The sequence below is a fragment of the Sphaeramia orbicularis genome, chromosome 24 (genome assembly GCF_902148855.1).
Source record: "Sphaeramia orbicularis chromosome 24, fSphaOr1.1, whole genome shotgun sequence".
Lineage (NCBI taxonomy): Eukaryota > Metazoa > Chordata > Actinopteri > Kurtiformes > Apogonidae > Sphaeramia > Sphaeramia orbicularis.
In genome coordinates, this window is record NC_043979.1 from 1,678,013 (window position 1) to 1,697,838 (window position 19,826).

The 19,826-nt window shown below is 38.2% G+C and overlaps 1 protein-coding gene across 2 annotated transcripts in view; it reads right to left on the minus strand.

Moving 5' to 3' along the window:
* mcm9 (minichromosome maintenance 9 homologous recombination repair factor) overlaps positions 1 to 19,542 on the minus strand; it is a 34,289-nt gene extending 14,747 nt beyond the window's left edge. Inside the window, exons 1-9 of one of the 2 annotated variants that reach the window (XM_030128933.1) lie at positions 19,513 to 19,542; positions 14,365 to 14,558; positions 13,633 to 13,798; positions 10,742 to 10,848; positions 7,969 to 8,175; positions 7,000 to 7,081; positions 5,151 to 5,351; positions 3,662 to 3,787; positions 2,016 to 2,135 (exon numbers count right to left, since the gene is read on the minus strand). In XM_030128933.1, coding sequence (XP_029984793.1) covers positions 2,016 to 2,135; positions 3,662 to 3,787; positions 5,151 to 5,351; positions 7,000 to 7,081; positions 7,969 to 8,175; positions 10,742 to 10,848; positions 13,633 to 13,798; positions 14,365 to 14,547 — 1,192 coding nt within the window. In that variant the 5' untranslated portion in view covers positions 14,548 to 14,558; positions 19,513 to 19,542. The other variant, XM_030128934.1, reaches the window with a different exon arrangement.
* Positions 19,543 to 19,826: the final 284 nt, after the last annotated feature.

The window sequence follows — 19,826 nt, forward strand, 5'->3', positions numbered from 1 at the left end:
GTATCGATACGTATTGGATCATCTTCTCATCCCTAGCATTTAGACCTACTGTGTGAACGTAACTTCATGAACTGACTGATGTTAAGGACAGGGTTCCTACAGGTTCCTACAAATTAAATGTAAGACTTTTTAAGATCTTTTTAAGACGACGAAGACAGAATTTAACGCCCATTTTGCGGCCATACTGACAGAAATTTGTGACTCCAATGCCTTGACTCCCACCGTTCAGAGTCATTCTTCACCGAGGGATGCAAAGTTAATAATAATTGGTTCCTAATTTCAATATAAATTGTCAGGTTGGAACAGGTGGAACTGAGTCAACTAATATTATTTTCTTTACACTGCAAAAAATGATTTCTGAGAAAGTGACAAAAGCATTATTTCTAGAACATTTGTCTTATTTTTCATCTAAATAGAAAAAAAGTTTGCCAAGAAATTTTTTACATAACAAAAATATTCTTATTTTAAAAAATATATCTAACTTTTTCTTAAAAACATTTTCCAGCTCATATCAAACTTTTACTAGTAACAAGGTTTGGCAATATTTACCAAATGATCCATTGAAAGATCAGACTGTTTTCCTTATTTTAGACTGAAACCGCTGGAACAAATACATTTAAGAATCTGAACAAAGACAGAAACTGACTTTTTTTTTTACCCATGTATTGTTATTTACAGGCTTAAAACATAAATGATACCACAGTTTATTTAACATGACTGTTGACTCGTTTAAAAAATGACTGAAAAATTCCTAAGGCCAAAAGGAATTTTTAAAGAACTTTTTAAAGAATTCTTTCTCCTTGTTCCTCTTCTTTTCAGACTTAAATTCTTATCTCCAGCTCAGTCACAGACTCAAATTCAACATTTAAAGGAATTCTGTCTTAAATGAGTGTGATTTTATTTCTTGTACTAAGCACTGCTTGATAGATGATTGATGATCGTTTTAAGAAACATTATGTTTTCTTTTTTTTTTAGTTGATAGACTTTTTTGTTTGTTTTAAAATTTCTTGTTTTTCTGACCCCATTAGCAGATTTTTTTACTCAATATAAGACAATTTGACCAGATTTAGGAATATTAGTCTCATTTCTAGCAGGACATTTTTTGCAGTGTGCAGCTTGGACATTTAATAGACACATTTAAACACAATACAACAAACAAGTTTATGACAACATAAGACCGACCATATCAAATTTAATACATTTTAAAGACTTTTTTAAGACATTAAATGCAGATTTGTAAATTCAAGGCTTTTAAGACTTTTTACAGGGTTCCAGGGTTTACCGGGTTTACATTTGAAATTTCTAAATTCTGTACTTTTTCCAGACTCTAATTTCCAGATGTCTTGGTAAAAACATTCCAACCAGTCTGTATATTTGGATTTATTAGGCAGTCGTCAGTAGGGCTGTGTATCGGCAAGAATCTGGTGATACGATACAAATGACAATACTAGGATCACCATACGATATATCACGATATATCATGATACTGTTAAAAAGGCCATTTTTTGTTTGTTTCTTTTTTTTAATGATTATTTTCTTGAAGAATTGAATTACATCTAAAATCTGAACAAATACTAAATACATTTTTATTTGATCACAATGCAATATCACAAAGTGTTCCCTGTGTTCAAACTGAAATTCTGTTTTACAGACATTACAGTTTCAGATCCTGTTCAAATGTTCATGTTCTATTAGTTCACAACTAACATCAGAACAGGATTTTAGTTCAATCCCAACAAAGGAACTAACATTATTTAATAAAAGAGTGTTAAATAATAATAAATAGAATATAACCAAAAAGAAAAACAAAAAACAAAAATGAACCTCCACAATATCTGCATTTTAATAAATACCTAAAAAATATTGATACAGTACTTTTAAACATTGATACAGTATTGTGAAATGAAATATCGCGATATGCTGCAGAACTGATATTTTCTTACAGCCCTAGCAGGAACCTTGTTTTTCAGAGCCTGTGGAACCCCTGAACGCAGCGGCCCATGAACAGCACCCACCTGCACTAGTTGATCCAATCCCAGCCGTCAGGACAGAACGAGGCATAATCTTGGCTGCGTACTTTAAGAACTGAGACTTCCCAGTGCCAGGGTCACCAACCAGCAGCATATGACACTCACCTACAGAAAACAACATTTACTCCACACAGGAAAAAATACTGAGCATTTTTTCCAGAGTCAAAAGTATTTTCCTCAAAAAGAGTAAATGTGACTCTATATTGAGTAAATTTAGCTCTATATTTAGTACATTTGACTCTATATTGAGTTGATCAGGCTCTATATTGAGTACATTTGGCTCTATATTGAGTACATTTGGCTCTATATTTAGTACATTTGGCTCTATATTTAGTACATTTGGCTCTATATTTAGTACATTTGGCTCTATATTGAGTACATTTGGCTCTATATTGAGTAAATTTGGCTCTATATTTAGTACATTTGGCTCTATATTGAGTAAATTTGGCTCTATATTTAGTACATTTGGCTCTATATTGAGTAAATTTGGCTCTATATTGAGTAAATTTGGCTCTGTATTTAGTACATTTGGCTCTATATTGAGTAAATTTGGCTCTATATTGAGTACATTTGGCTCTATATTTAGTACATTTGGCTCTATATTTAGTACATTTGGCTCTATATTGAGTACATTTGGCTCTATATCGAGTAAATTTGGCTCTATATTTAGTACATTTGGCTCTATATTTAGTACATTTGGCTCTATATGGAGTACATTTGGCTCTATACGGAGTACATTTGGCTCTATACTGAGTACATTTGGCTCTATATTTAGTACATTTGGCTCTATATTTAGTACATTTGGCTCTATACTGAGTACATTTGGCTCTATATTTAGTACATTTGGCTCTATATTGAGTACATTTGGCTCTATATTTAGTACATTTGGCTCTGTATTGAGTACATTTGGCTCTATATTGAGTACATTTGGCTCTATTTAGTACATTTGGCTCTATATTGAGTACATTTGGCTCTATATTTAGTACATTTGGCTCTATATTGAGTACATTTGGCTCTATATTTAGTACATTTGGCTCTATATGGAGTACATTTTGCTCTGTATTGAGTTTGGAGAGCTCTACCCAAAGAGTAACTTTTACTCTTTTTAGGGAGGGACCAAATGTTATCTGAGTAAAATTTTCCTCAGTTCGGGTGAATTTTACTCCTGTGCACCCGTTGGACGCTTTGGAACGGGTCGGCTTTGACTACAGTCCATAAGTCATTATTAATTTTCTTCCATGATTGATTTTTGGCTAAGACCTTGTACTGATGACGGTCAATTTTGTTCAGTTTGTGGCTTTGCTTGTTCATGTAACTTATTATTTTGTTGGTTTATTATTCATTTTTGTTTATTTTATTGATCACTTTGGCTGTTTTTATTCATTTTGTTGCTTATTTTATTCTTTTTTTTTTGACCATGGAGCTGTTTTATGGAGTTAAACAGGTGTCAAAAAGCAGCAGGACTGATTTAGAAAAAAAGAGCCAAAACTAAAACTACTGGAACCAAATTCAAATCCTTATTGTTTTGTGTGTTCCCGTTCACAGTTCATGTGTCTGTCTCCTGCTGTCATGCCTTTGCCAAGTTACAAATCACAAATGAAGCACCAACTTAACGGAACACACAAATATACCCCTGACTTTGGTCCCAGATGAATCAGTCCTCTGGACTCCACCGGCCATAACCATCGCCACTGCCAGTTTGATGACATACATTCCAAAAATCTGAGGACACAAGCTCACCAAGATCTGATCCCTACCTACAGAGAACAGAGAAAGAATTCAGTGTTAAAAACATAAACGATACAGAGCAAATATAGGGTTAGGTTACTGTCCAAATATTCACATGCATAAAATAGATATGTGTGCATATTAGTTAGTAGTTGTGTAAAAATAAATATGTGTAAACTCTTGAATGAGTTCAGTCATACATAGGAATGGGAATTGAGAACTGGTTCTTTTTGAGAACCGAATCCCAGTAGCTCAATTCCTTGGAATCGTTTGCCTGCCTGCTTAACAATTCTGCTTATCGATTCCACCTTCGTTGCGCATGCCTGATGACATCATGCATACGCTGCATTGTTTTGGTCAGAACGTAGCCAACATGGCGTTGAGGCCGAAACGGTCTAAAAAGACGACACCAGGTCCAAACAGACCACACCAGGTCTAAACAGACCACACCAGGTCCAAACAGACCACACCAGGTCTAAACAGACCACACCAGGTCCAAACAGACCACACCAGGTCTAAACAGACCACACCAGGTCCAAACAGACCACACCAGGTCCAAACAGACCACACCAGGTCTAAACAGACCACACCAGGTCCAAACAGACCACACCAGGTCCAGTTGAACACTGTCAAAGCTTCTATTTCTTCTAAAGGTGGAATCCCTCCAATCTGTTCAAACATTTGTCCACATGTGATTCATTTGATTTGATACTTAGAGGTGCTTGTGAATCTAACAGCAGAGTGAACACCAGGCCGTCATCTGGGCCCAGTTCTGGTTCCGGTGTGGGCAACAAATGTCGTACCCCCTCAAATGTATTAAGGGTGTAAGAAAATATCGTTTCTGCAATATATTGCGATATTTCATTTCATTTTTATTTAACACTCTTTGATTAAATATTGGTAGTTCCTTTGTTGGGATTGAACTCAAATCCTGTTCTGATGTTAGTTGAGAACTAATAGAATCTGAACATTTGAACAGGATCTGAAACTGTGAGGTCTGTAAAACAGAATTTCAGTTTGAACACAGGAACATTTTGTGATATAATATTAGATCCTGTTGGGATCAAATAAAAATGTGTTTAGTGTTTGTGCAGATTTCTGCTGTAATTCAATTCTTCAAGGAAATAATCATTTAAAAAAAAGAAACAAACAAAAAATTGCCTTTTTAACAGTTTCATGATATATTGTGATATATCGTATTGTGAGCCTAGTATTGTGATTTGTATCATATCACCAGATTCTTGCCGATACACAGCCCTAATATTTATTTTTGTGCAACTACAGACTAATATGCACACATATCTGTCCTATACACATGAATATTTGGACAGCGTCCTGACCCCATAAGTAAAGTAAAGTCCAGTGTAAGTGTTTAGAATTGGAAGTACACACCAGACAGGGGATCATGTCTGAAACTGTCCCAGAAATCTTCAAATTCTTTCTGGACCTCCTCCATGAGCAGACCAGCTGCCGCCTGCTGGTTGTTCACTTCTATGTTGTTGGCCTTTAGTACCAGGTCCACCTCACACTGAGTGCCATCACGAAAAGGCTTCCAGCGCTGACACATTACCCCATAAACAGTCACATCATCACCTACAAAGATCACATACACTCAGAATGACTCTGAATTTTTGTTATAAACTGGGCTATAAACTTCCCAGCAAAAACAAAGTCACCTCGATTTAACTAAGAAAATTAGGGATGCACAATAACAGTCAGCACCGATAATTATCGGTCCGATATTGAAAAAATGACATCATTCAGATAATTCCAATAATTAAAGTTTTCATTGATAAATACAGCCCATAATAATAAATCTAAATTGCATAGATTTGGTGCATTTCACCAGTACACAGTGCATGTTGTTGCCTTGGCAACCACAATAAAAACCAAAAAGAAGAAGAAGAAGAAGATGAAGAAGAAGTAGAGGTCTGGATCAGTCCATCGTTTGTCAAAGGATTTTCAGTTCAGACTTCAGACTTCCTTTATTGTCATTTAATAATGTACCATCAGTACCTTATCAAACGAAATTTCAGGTGCTTGGCTCAACACAGTGTCAGTTATAAAATAAATAAAAACACACCTCACGAAATATATAAATAATCTAAAATACTGTAAACATGTGTATATGTATAAAAATTAGATTAAAAAAATTTAAGACTAAAAGACTAAAAACTAAAGTGCATAGCGCTTAGTCTGGTACAGCTGTAAGACCAAGAAGAAGATCCAGACCCAGGGGAAGATCCAGACCCAAAGGAAGATCCAGACCAAGAAGAAGATCCAGACCCAGAGGAAGATCCAGACCCAGAGGAAGATCCAGACCCAGAGGAAGATCCAGACCAAGAAGAAGATCCAGACCCAGAGGAAGATCCAGACCCAAAGGAAGATCCAGACCAAGAAGAAGATCCAGACCCAGAGGAAGATCCAGACCCAGAGGAAGATCCAGACCCAGAGGAAGATCCAGACCCAAAGGAAGATCCAGACCAAGAAGAAGATCCAGACCCAGAGGAAGATCCAGACCCAGAGGAAGATCCAGACCAAGAGGAAGATCCAGACCCAGAGGAAGATGCAGACCAAGAAGAAGATCCAGACCCAGAGGAAGATCCAGACCAAGAAGAAGATCCAGACCAAGAGGAAGATCCAGACCCAGAGGAAGATCCAGACCCAGAGGAAGATCCAGACCAAGAAGAAGATCCAGACCGAGAAGAAGATCCAGACCGAGAAGAAGATCCAGACCAAGAGGAAGATCCAGACCAAGAGAAGGATCCAGACCAAGAGGAAGATCCAGACCAAGAGGAAGATCCAGACCAAGAGGAAGATCCAGACCAAGAGGAAGATTAAGACCCAGAGGAAGATCCAACGGTTGTTTGGTCTGTTTTGTTCCGACAGCAGCAGAAAAAGAGGGACATTCAAAAACCCTGAACATAAAAAAAGCTGAACGTAGGTTAATGTGTGAAAACAGTGGTCGATCATCACCAAATTCTGTCTGTGAATATGAATAGAACTGAAAACCCTTGGTCTATTGTCCATTTGAAGCAGACAGAGGCTTTAGGTTCTGTAGAAGCATTTATTGAACTATTAACAGAGTTAAAGACTGACTGGAAAGAAGAAGAAAAGAACTGGAAGAATGGGAACTACTGGGGTTTGGTATTAGTTACGAGAAGCAGGAAGATATCGGTATCGGTTATAAAAAACATTTATCGTGCATCCCTAATCATTATTCCTTCTGTTCAGTTCTTACCAGATTTACAACTGTCAACCAAGTCATCCTCCAAAACTACAACCATGGACCGAGGAATACTGCCTACAGACAGCCTCTGCACCTGAGGAACAACAGAAAGCACATGCACACACACATGTCAACGCAACATTAACACTGGGACGTGCACATGTACAGGTCACATATGACAGGACAGGATGTTTGAATACACCATGAGCACACAGTCATGGAACAGATGAGTACATCAGATTCAATGACACGCATCCATCCATCCTACCGTTAGCATAGCATAACAACCTGTAAATAATGACAACTCCAAATTTTTCTCTTTGTTTTAGTGCAATCAAAATTAAATCATGAAAATATGTACCTTTCCAAACTATCCAAACATAAATGATGTGAATAACCTGAAAAAAAAAGAAATTTCTTGAGAAAAATAAGTGCAATTTTAACAATATTACACCTCAACTTACCATTTAAACATTGCATATTACGGACTGGATCTACAAAGGCACAAAATATTTAACAACGGGAGGAATAATGTTAAAATTTCACTTTCAAAATTTCAGGTTTTTCGCATTTTATTGTTAAAGGATAGTTTGTAAATGTTAATATTTTCAAAATTTAATGTAAGTTTTTACGCTAAAACAAAGGAAAAATTTGGAGTTGTCATTACTTATTTATAGATGTAATGTAATATTATGTTTTCACATTAAACTAAGAAAATTTGGAGTCATTATTTATAGGTTATTATGCTATTATTTTATTTGAGATTACATTGGTCTGTATATAAAACCTGAACAAAAATGACTTTGGCATCCTTGATTGTTAATACCTTAAGTGTAATTTTTGCAAATTCATCCCGCGGGCCGGACTAGAACCTTTGGCAGGCCGGTTTTGGGCTGGGTGTTTGACTCCTGTGATCTACGAGGTTAATCGTCCATGAGTCATCAGAAAGGATGGAAAAGGACATAAACCTGAATGTCTGACCTGCTCCTGTATCTTGACCTCCTGGTAGTCTCTGCAGGCGGCCGGCTCAGCGTCTCCAGACAGACAGCTGAACTTACATGAGCTACAGCCATCAGGGTTCGGACAAACCACCGGACTGACGAAGGTATAGAACTGGTCAAAATCCGCCTGCACCGTGAAAACGTGTCGACATTTGGCACACATGTAGTCACGGCTGAATTCCAGCACCTGTCAGAAAGAAAGGAGGGTTCAAAATCTACTGTTCCTTCCACCTCCCTCTGAGCACAGAACAGAAAATCAAACTTTGTGTAAAGGTCACAGTAGAATGCGTGTATCATTCGTTCTTTTCATATTCAGTTGAGAATCCACAATAGGAAAACGAAAAAATGACTCATTATTTCTAGGAATGCACCAGTACCACCTTTTTTCCAGACCGAGTACAAGTACTTACTTTTGAGTACCTGCCAATTCCAAGTACCGATACTAGTCCTTAATAATCCCACTCCAGTTGTTAGTTCCTTTTGTAAATGTGCTTTATTGTCGTTGTCATTAGTCTGACTGGAACAAAGTGCTGCTACTGACATTTAATGTGTTGGAATGAGCGTTTGTCAATTAATCCACCAGGGGGCGCCGCTCTGAATTAACCATACTGGACAAATACCACAAAGAAGAGGAAAGTTTTATGAAGAGGAAGAAGAAAGTCAGTTATAACTAGAAGCACTCGGAGAGCGCAGACCTCCGCCAAGGCAGATCAGTGGGCCCCTGTGCCCCCCCCCGATCACCACCAAAATTTAATCATTTGTTCCTTGTGCCAGTATCAACATTTACTGAAATTTTCATCCAAATCCGTCCATAACTTTTTGAGTTATCTTGCACACAGATAGACAGACAAACCAACGCCAACAAAATCATAACCTCCTTGGTGGAGGTAATAAACATGGAGACGACAGAGGTAACACTAATGTGATACTAATGTTGCAGTGTTTGCTCTGGGTTAGCTTCAGGATGTAGAGAAAAGAGAAATGAGCCATAAGTTTCGTTTTCACTTCCACTGGCGGCGGTCCGCACCGCTCCGTACCTCCATAGTATTATCAGTAGGATGTAAACCGGCCCAGTCCTGGGTAGTTGTCCTAAATGTGTCAGTAGTTTTTCTCTAACTCACACAGTCACTCTTTGAACAGATCCTCTACCTCCACAGTTCCACTGGTATTCTCCGTCTGGGTACTCATCCTCCAACACCTGGAAAACAGATGGAATGTACGCAGAGGACGGACAGAACGCTGCGTCTGTATCTGTCTGTGTCTGTAACGTTACTGTCAGTCAGTGTTACTTTTAACACTGTCATTTATTTAGTTAAATCTCCACACTCTTCACACTCCACACATTATTCCTCCTCCCCATACCTGCTGCATTGAACTGTGAATGTCACATGGCCGTAAGTGGTATCGGTGCATTTGTATTGGATTACTTTTATGAGTACAAGTACAAGTACACACACTGAGTATCGGAGCCGATGCCCGATACTGGTATTGGATCGGTGCATCCCTAGATATTTCATTATTCATGTACAAAAAAAAATTTAAAAAACAAGTTGTTTTTCATTCTTTCCATTGTACGCACAAATTAAAAATTGTAAATAATCAAATGGACCAAATGTGTGGGTTCATGTTGACATTGTTAATATCTGATTTGGTTTGATCTGGAAGTTACTGACTTCTTGGTGTGTTCTGTGAAATGTCTTCTCCTTAGATTGTCTCCCATGGACCCACTGTATTAGACAAAACATCAATACCTGGAAGATCCGGACCACTTTTTCAGTTGTCATGTCGTCCTCCTTCACAGTAATGCGTTTGCTGCCTCTGAATAACACCAAATTCTCCATTATCGTAGAATGCATTAGACAGAATACTAGCAAACCCACGACTGTCCAGAACAACACACAAAGAAGTCAGGAACTTCAGGGTCATACCAAATGAGATATCAAAAATGTCAACATGAAACCCCACATTTGGTCCATTTGCTTATTTCCAATTTTTAATTTGTGCGTACAATCAAAAGAATGAAAAACAACTTGTTTTTTTGATTTGTACACAAATAATGAAATAAAGTATCATTTTTTCGTTTTCCGATTGTGGATTCTCAATTGAATATGAAAAGAACCAATGATACACAGATTCAGTAGCTGTAAGTGGATGGACTGTGGAACGAGACAACATCTAACACAACTGTGAACCCTTTAACCCCTGACCTGTCTGTGCTGAGCCTCCTGAATGTACGATTTATTTTAAATATTCGTAACTAGAAGCACTCGGAGAGCACAGACCTCCACCAAGGCAGATCAGTGCCCCGGATTTGGATGAAAATTTCAGTAAATGTTGATACTGGCACAAGGAACAAATTAAATTTTGGTGGTGATTGGGGGGGTGGGGGGGCCATGGGGGCCCACTGATCAGCCTTGGCGGAGGTAGCGCTCTACGAGTGCTTTTCTAGAAAAGACAGCACAGAGGCCGATCAGTGGGCCCCCGTGCCCCCCCCCCGATCACCACCAAAATTTAATCATTTGTTCCTTGTGCCAGTATCAACATTTTCTGAAATTTTCATCCAAATCCGTCCATAACTTTTTGAGTTATCCTGCACACAAACAGACAGACAGACACAAAAACCAACCAACGCCCACAAAAACATAACAATTCAGCTGTTTGTTCAAATTTTTTTTTTTTTTTTAAATCTAATTGTCCTGATAGAACAGACTGTGTTCTTTCTGAAGCAGACCACATCACATGGTGTTTGTTACCTTAGCAACACTGGTGCGAATGACGGTGCCAGTGATTGACAGGAAGTGTCCCACGTCTCTGGACCTGGGAATAGTGTCTCTAGTGAGTTCTGGACAAACGGGCAGACCTGGAACACACAGAAAAAAAACTGAAATAAGAGGAAATTCATGGATATTATAGAGATTACTGAAGGAAGACATCATCTGAAACAGGGGTGGGCAATCCTGGTCCTGGAGGGCCGGTATCCTGCGTGTTTTAGATGTTTCCCTCTTCCAGCACACCTGAAGGTCATTGTCAGGCTTCTGCAGAGCTCGATCATAGGCTTATCATGTGAACCAGGTGTGTTGGAAGAGGGAAACATCTAAAACATGCAGGATACCGACCCTCCAGGACCAGGATTGTCCACTCCAAACATTTTCGGTTACTGTGTATATTTTTGCTATTTCTGTCATTGCTCTCCTGTATGAGAAAGTTTTTGATTTTTGTTTGTTTTTCTTTACATATATAGAAGTTACATACATGATGTAAAATGCTGATAAGATAAAGCTGCCTGAATTTTTTTTTTTTAAAAAAGATCATTACAAAAAAAAAGAAAGTGTGGTACATGTGCACCCAATGCCTCTCGATCGGATTGAACTTTTCTAGTTTAAACACATATTAAAGGAGTTAAATGATGTAATGATATTCAAAACTATCAACCACAGAGCAAAGTTGTGAACCAGTACAAATCAACAGCAACCAGACAACCAGTGGATTAACACTATGTTTCCACTGTCAAATGGTATTATGGTGTCATCAAGTGTTCTTTTTGTCACAGTTTAGACCATGGGTTGGCAACCTTTAGTATCTAAAGAGCCATTTTAGAACAGAAATAGAAAAACTACATTGTCTTGAGCCAAAACACATCCCTATATGTTTTACCTCAAAGTGGTGACAGTTTAAGAAGGTCTTTAGGATTAGTTTGCATGGAATATGTTGAGAATAAATCTGATTTTTGGTGCCTTTACAGAAATAGAAAAAAAATGACAAAACTACACTAAAGAAAATGCCATTATTGTGTTGTACAGCAAAAATGTACTGCTATGTGAACGCTTTCTTTTCAATGGAGAATACAGATGGAAACAGTCAGTGTCATAAAATAAAAAATACTCTACTATTACTACTTCTACTGTTTCTATTTTTAGGTTCATTTGGAGTATAGTCTACATTTTTACACCTGCATAACATCAGATTGATTTTATGGTTCTGACAATAATAGCAAAATATGTACAAAAATAAATAAATTAATTACATTTAAAAAAGCCTTAGTGTTATTCATTTTTTCCATATGTTTTTTTGTCAAAGCCACATGGAGCCACTGGGACCCAAAAGCCAAATGTAGCCCCGGAGCCACTCTACATTTAAAAATACACTTAAAATCACCCTTTGAAGACTTCGTATATTTTGAAACTACATTATTTCTAGTGTCCAGCACAGGTTGTATTATGACCCCGCCCCCAAAAGGGGAGGAAAGGGGGATTGTTTTTGATTTGGTTTGTTTGTTTGTTTATTTACACTTTAGCAGCAAATATTTTGGTTGAATTCATACCAGATTGGGTTTATAGACTGCCAGTGACCCAGAATAGATGTGACTATATTTTAGGAAAAGTAGGTCAAAGTTATGATTTGTTATGAATTTTTAACCCCCCCACCCCCATTTACTTATAATGGCTGAAATGTGTCGATGCTGTTTATGTCGACACTGACATCATCACATGCATAGACAATGATGACATCAGCTAGATCAATGCCAAAATAAGCTACAATACGTGCGAGGGGCCGGGTTTGTTGTGTCACTTGTTTACATTATTTTTCGTCCAGACAAAGGCCCACGACCCACTGACATGAGTTTAGGACCCTCTTCTGGGTTCCAACCCACCAGTTGAGAATCACTGATCTAAACAACCATGAACCAGGTCTGTACGGGCTGGAAATGGGTCTAATGCCACGTTTCTACTACATGGTACTGGCTCGGCTCAACTTGACTTGACTCGGCCTTTTTGCGTTTCCATTACAAAAAAGGACCTGAAACCTGGTACTAGTTTTTTGGTGACGTGTAAACACTGCAGACCACTGATTGGTCAGAGTCGTCTCTGTGACTCGCCGTTATACAAACAACAGATGCGGAAGTTGACAGTAAATCTGTCGGTAGGTTAATTTACATGATGACAGTCTGTAAAACTACACCACGGTCAGTCCAGGAGGTTCAGATGTAAAAATTCAGCATGAGCTCGACGAGACAACACACAAGTAAGTTTATCAGCAGCTCTGAGCAGACGACATGGAAGTAACACGCAGAATCGCTATGACGTCCAGGTACTGTAAAGTCGATAGTAAACGGTCTGGAATAGGACCTGGTACCTGAGTCAAGCTGGTTCCACATAGTGGAAACACTGCATAAATAACCTGACATTGAGCTGTGATCTGTGAGTTGTAATGCACATGTGGAAATGAGAAGCTGAAGCATAATTTTGCCAAAATTGCACAAAAATTTGGAGTTATTACGCTGCTGTTTTACTGGTCCGGCCCAGTTGATATCAAACTGGGCTGAATGTGGAACTTGAACTAAAATGATTTTAACATTCTTTAATTAATAACTATCAAAAGCTATAAAGCTATAAAACTAATAAAACTATTAAACTATTAAACTAATCAAAAGCTAATATCTTCAGTGTAATGTTTGCATTTTGCAGATTCATCCCAGGGCCCTGATTGGACCCTTTGGTGGGCCGGTTTTGGCCCACAGGCTGTAAATAACATACTGGTGGTAAGTTCCCAGTTAACAGACCTCTGGTTACCAGTAATGAAACAAGTGTTGGACTGAAATCCAGATGTGAAGGTAATAAACTCCCTCCCCAGTCGGAGGACGTACCTGTAATTCGAGCATGAAGAGTGCATCTCAGTCTGGGATCTTTTGTTGATACTTGTCCATATTTTTTGGAGAAAGCTTCCTTTGAAACCTTCACAGCTATCTGGTGTAAAACTTTATCAAATATCGCCAGGACATCGTTGGGATACACATTAAAATAGTCTCCAACCTGTAGTCACAAACAGGAAAGAACGCTTTGAAATTAGGGATGCACAATGATTGTTTTTTACAACTGATACTGATAACTTCCTGCTTCTCGTAACCGTATACCAAACACCAATAGTTCCCATTCTTCCTTTTCTTCTGATTTCCAGTCAGTGTTAAACTCTGTTAATAGTCCAATAAAGGCTTCTACAGACACTAAAGCCTATGTCTGCTTCAAATGGACAATAGACCACGGGTTTTCAGTTCAGACTATTTATGTCACAGACAGAATCTGGTGATGATTGACTGCTGTTTTCACACATTCAGCTACATTCAGGTTTTTTTTTAACGTTAATCAGTAAATTAAATGTAGAAAAATACCTGATTTACATTGAAAAACCGCAAAATACAGAGTGTAATTATGATTCTAAATGGTGATAACACATTGAAGACAGGTTAAATATAGAGAAAAAAAATTTTTGGAAGTGCCACAAAAGTAGTAGCAGGTCTTTATGGGTTAAATAAAATAAAAATGTAGTTAATGTCATTTCGTGAGGTGTGTGAGGTGTTTTGTATTTATGCTGCCTTTACCTCCATGTTGTCTTCAAACAGTGTCATCGCATTAATAACGACGGCGTGGTGGGTGTCGTCCTCCCCATCTGCAGCCAGGTGGAGGATGTCTTCATAATGATGCTCTGTCACGTAGTTTTCAAACACACGGCCAATCAAGGACTCCTGTTCCGAGTTTATCAACCCAGTGGCGTGATGCGACATGATATCTGAGGCTGAAAGTAACACACACACACACACACACCCACACACAAAGACATTAACAAGGGCCAGGTAAAAGATGAGATTAATTAAACCTGAGATCAGATTCAACAGACACTCCTCTGACTGCTCTACATTTAGAAATATACTGATGAATCGTTTTGATAGGTGAGAAAATTCAGGTTTTCCTGACACCTGTGAAGGCTTACATGTTTTGATTACTTGATTTTAAAAAATTGTATAATATTTGGAACAATATTACTCATTTCATTCATTCATTTGTTTGTTTATTTCGAGCATTTACAGAATACATGCAAATTCAAAATTCCAAAAATCATCCATCTACACTCGAAAAGGAGTGGTAAAAAAAAAATTTATTTAATCCCACCCCCATTCTCATCATCAAATAACTGAACATAATAACGTTTTAAATCCTCACTCCTGTCCTTTGACTTCAAACCAGAACAATGAACAAAACAGGCCTATACTAAATTAGAATAAACTCATTTGACAGTATTTACATTGTATAACCAAAATGTGTGTGAAAAATAGAAACAAAGTACACTCCTGGTGGTGCTACCACAGGTAAGAGTTAACCATCAACTTACATTATAAAAATTACATACCAACAAAGGTAAAAACAAAAAACTACAATACCACAAGTGGTAAAGAACAGCAATAATTACATACAAACAATGGTAAGAAAAAAAAACAAAAGACTACAATAGCACTAACAGTAAAGAACAGCACATCCCAGCAATGGTCAGAACAACAGCAGATGGTAATGGACAACACAGACCAACTAGATGAGGAACAACAAGCACACATGAACATTTAAGACAGAATATTGATGTGACATCAGTATTCAGACCCTCCATCTTTATACTGGGACCAGACCATCTGTTTATAGAACACTTTAAATCGGTGGATATTTTGCCGTTGCTTGTGTTGGATGTCCAGACTGTTCCACAGTTTCACTCCACATACAGACAAACAAAAACGTTTACAAGTGGTTCGAAATTTGGGTAATGCCAAATCTCCAAAGCCTCTCAAATTGTGAGTACTCTTCCGAATTGTGAAGTCTTTTTGTATATTACTTGGTAGTAATTTGTTGAATTCTTTAAATAAGGTTATTGCTGTATAATATTTTACTAGATCATGGATTTTTAATAGTTTTGACTGAATAAAGAGATTATGAGTGTGTTCTAGAAATCCAAACCTTATGTCTGATCCGTACTGCTCGTTTCTGTAATATGACTAATGGATTAATGGTGCATTGGTAACTGTTTCCCCACAGTATTACAATTCTTAACTAGACAATTTCCACACGCGGAAATCGTGAGAGGGGCTCGGGGGTCGGGGGGGGGGGGGGGCACGCCATTGGTTCCATTCCGAGGTCGTTCACGACAACAGGTCCCGCTCGTGATCGCAAGGTCGCGTCCACGTCCAGGCCCAGGCCCAAGCGGCGCACAGCCGAGGCAAATTTCCGGGACCGCTAGATGGCGCTATGAATCGGATTCAGTATCGCTGTGTCATTTTGTTCGAGGCAGGAACAACATCAACCAGGTCAAGTTTGGTGCTGATCGGACAAAAAATGACCGAGTTACCATAGGGGACCACTAGGTGGCAGTGCTCAGCCAGATTCAGTATTATTTCATTCAGGGAAGTACTAACATACACCAGGTCAAGTCTGGTGGAGATCAGACCTAAAATGACCGAGTTACCATGTGGGACCACTAGGTGGCAGCATCATTCTAATTTAGTATCATTTCATTTAAGGCTGAACTAGCGTCAACCAGGTCAAGTTTGGTGGAGATCGGACAAAAAATGACCGAGTTACTGTGCAGGACCACTAGGTGGCAGTGCTCAGCCAGATTCAGTATTATTTCATTCACGGAAGTACTAACATACATCAGGTCGAGTTTGGTGCTGATTGGACCAAAAATGACAGAGTTACCGTGCAGGACCACTAGGTGGCAGTATCAGTCTAATTTAGTCTCATTTCATTCAGTCAGTATTTACAGCTGCCCCCCCTTCTTAAATTCTACCTCTACCCCTGCACCAATGTCATGTGACTCCAATGACCCTTAATGACCTGTCGTTGCCACGGTGACGTTCAGGCTGTTAGGGGGAGTGTGCTTGGAGTGTGCTCAGACTGCAGAGAGAAAGGCAGAAAGAGCTGTGGAATAGGTCCCAAACATCTGCTCATTACGGAAAAACCGTAAAAGATAGGTGAAAACTAAAATGATCATGACTGGCACGAAGAGCTCAAGAACACACAGATGTGTTTTTCTTCCTTGTACTGTGAGAAATGTCAGAGTTACAGCAGTGGAAACACAGTCAACTTATCAGGAAAACCACAATCTGTTTGTACTGATTTGAATAGGGGAAGAGGATGGGGAAGCCTTCATTCTACTGCCTGCCATTTCACTTTAGAAAGAGCTAGGTCTTCAAACTTAGGTTCATATGAAGCCCAGGAAGTGTGACTACATTTTTGGAAAGAATCATTTGCCTCCTATGTATCGTTTGGCCGGGAGGACGAGTTATCCACAAAATTTTGAGGTGATTTTCAGCTGTTCTCAAACTCTGAGATTGGTATGCCAGGAATGCGCACTCTGTTTTGGTGTTTTCTGACAAATCTGACCCTTTTCTAAGACCCATCTATCAAAAACCGTAAACCTCATCCTCAAACAAGGTACATTTCTGCGGCGATGACAAAAATGCCTGCGTTTTAAAGTTTAAATGAAGTCTGTCGGTCAAAGTATGGCGAAGCAGTAGCAGTCAGAAAAAAGTGTTTTTTTGTGGCTGATTTTTTCCTCTCCCCATTCATTTCTATGGGACTTTTTATCCATGTTTTTTGCCCATAACTCTGTGAAAAATTAATGAATCTCTACCTTGAGTCATAGCCCACGATTCCCGATGAAACCACACATTTTGATATATTAATTGCAGGGCTACTCCCAGCGGATTAGGCTGAATTAATCGGCGAAAAAGTGTCCGGAAGATGAAGAATATGTGAAAGAGGCGCACGGAACAACAATAGGTGCTCGGGCCCCTAGGCCCCTAGGCCCCTAGGCCAGAGAACGCAAACCTCAGCCAAGCACCCCGAACGGTGTGCATGTGTGGGTCGACTATTTCTGTTTAAATTCAACAGTTTCCAGGTTGTTCCATACAGCAGAAAAAGTTTAAGCTTGGTACCAGTCATGTGTCTGTCCAATTACATTAAATTCACATCAATATTAGTTGAGTTCTAATTTTAAATGTGTGGTAAATGGGATTTTCAATGTTAAATGTAAATGTCCACAGAGTCCACATTCCACAGTGGATGTGGACAATTTAGTTCCAGATACAAGATATTGCTCTAAGCTACGGGTGGATCAAATTGGAGGCTAATCAGTCGTTTTGAATTTTTTATGAATTTTCAAAAATGTCTCAATGATGACAGATGGAAAATTGTAGATGTTGTGACCTTGCTGTGACCTTGAACTTTGGCCTACTGGGACCAAAATGGACTGGGTTGGTCCCAGGGCCTAGGCCTATCTGTGGGGAAGATTTGGTAAAGATGGGTGGAAGAGTTTTCCTGTAAAGTTTTTAACAATCAAACAAACACACAAAGCAAAGTTATCACAATACCTCCCAGCGGAGGTAAAAATAGAAACACACGTTGTTCAGACAATGGGGGTAATTTTAAATTATAAAGTTCCAGTGGACCCCCAGACTATCTACCTGGGTCTAATACTTGATGATGGAATTAAAAGAGAAGATGTTTATTTATTTAAAATATTAATTCTTGCCTGCAAAACGGTTGTCACGAGGAACTGGTTAAAAAGTGACCCTCTTCAACCACAGCAATGGCTGGACATTATAGAGAAAATATATCCCAAGGAAAAATTCACATTTCACCTGAGGATTAAGGTGGAAACTTTTAACAGAAGATGGAAGAAATGGACCATATTCAGGGACACTAAATCTTGTTACCAGATCTGATGTGGAAAAGCAGACAAGTGTAGTGCGGTGTGGTGCTGTTCCTTATGAACCGCACCACCACCACCCCCTTTGTTGTTTAATGCTCTGTTTTTGTTGTTACTATACCATAAAAGTGTTTTTAAAAAACTAAAAAAAAATTTAAATAAAAAAAAAAATAGAAACACAAATCAATCTGCTTATTGATGAGGTCAACAGACAATTTCAAGTATATGAATAGTATATTATCCTCAGATATCCTCCCTTGTTGTTTTGTTCTCTGTTTTGGTTGTTATTATACCATAAAAGTGTTTTAAGAAATTAAAATAAAAACTAAAAAAAAAAAAAAAAGAAACAAAAAGAAACAAATAAATCTGCTTATTGATGAAGTCAACAGACAATTTCAAGTATATGAATAATATATTATCCTCAGATATACTACTACTAACAACTAAAATAATGTCACATTGAATAGAATAGACTTTATTGTCACTGATAAAATACAACTGTGCACTGTACCGACTTTTTTTTTTCTTTTTGGTCTGTAAGTGCCCACACTAAATACAGAAACCAATTACAAAAGCAGTTAAAAATAAAAATATAAAATTAGTCAAATAAAAAAAACATAAATACCAATAGAAAATGCACAGGTGTTTTTTTTCTTCAGTAATAAGTGCAGTTGTATTTATCAAGTATTATACCTAAAAATACAGCATAAGTAGCGTAACTGATACATATATACGAATATTTTCCATTATTGTTGTAAAATAAGCTAACTAAAACAGATTAATGCACTTTAATAATGTTTTACTGACTCTAAACTCTGAAGTTTAAACAGTGTTGGTTCTGTCTAATGTCAAGAACCGAGTCTGTTCCAAATGACTAACACAGTTTATGTGTCTGACTTCCAAATTTGACCATTTTTGTGTCAAACTTACATGAAGGAAACAAACATTTAAACCCCGGTGGTAGATGTCTGAAAAAGTCCAAAGAACTGTTTCCTACCCTGTTTTCCACTCGTCCTCCTCCTGAACTCTGTCACTTGTGTTACCGCGGGGAAACTGAGGTACAATGGGTTAAATATGACCCTGAAAAGTGTCTACAGGCAACAGGTCAAAACATGGCCGCTACAAAACCGCATGAAACTCAGTTTATTCGCGTCTGAAAGAAGCTGTATCACAAAAAATCCTTGAGTTAATATTTCATATCTGATCTGACAGACATTCCATGATGGAGAGAGCAACAGTGGCAGCTAGGTTACCGCAGAAAGTGTGCCTGTGAAGACAAACACGGGGCTAAACTGTCTTCATTACCTCTAC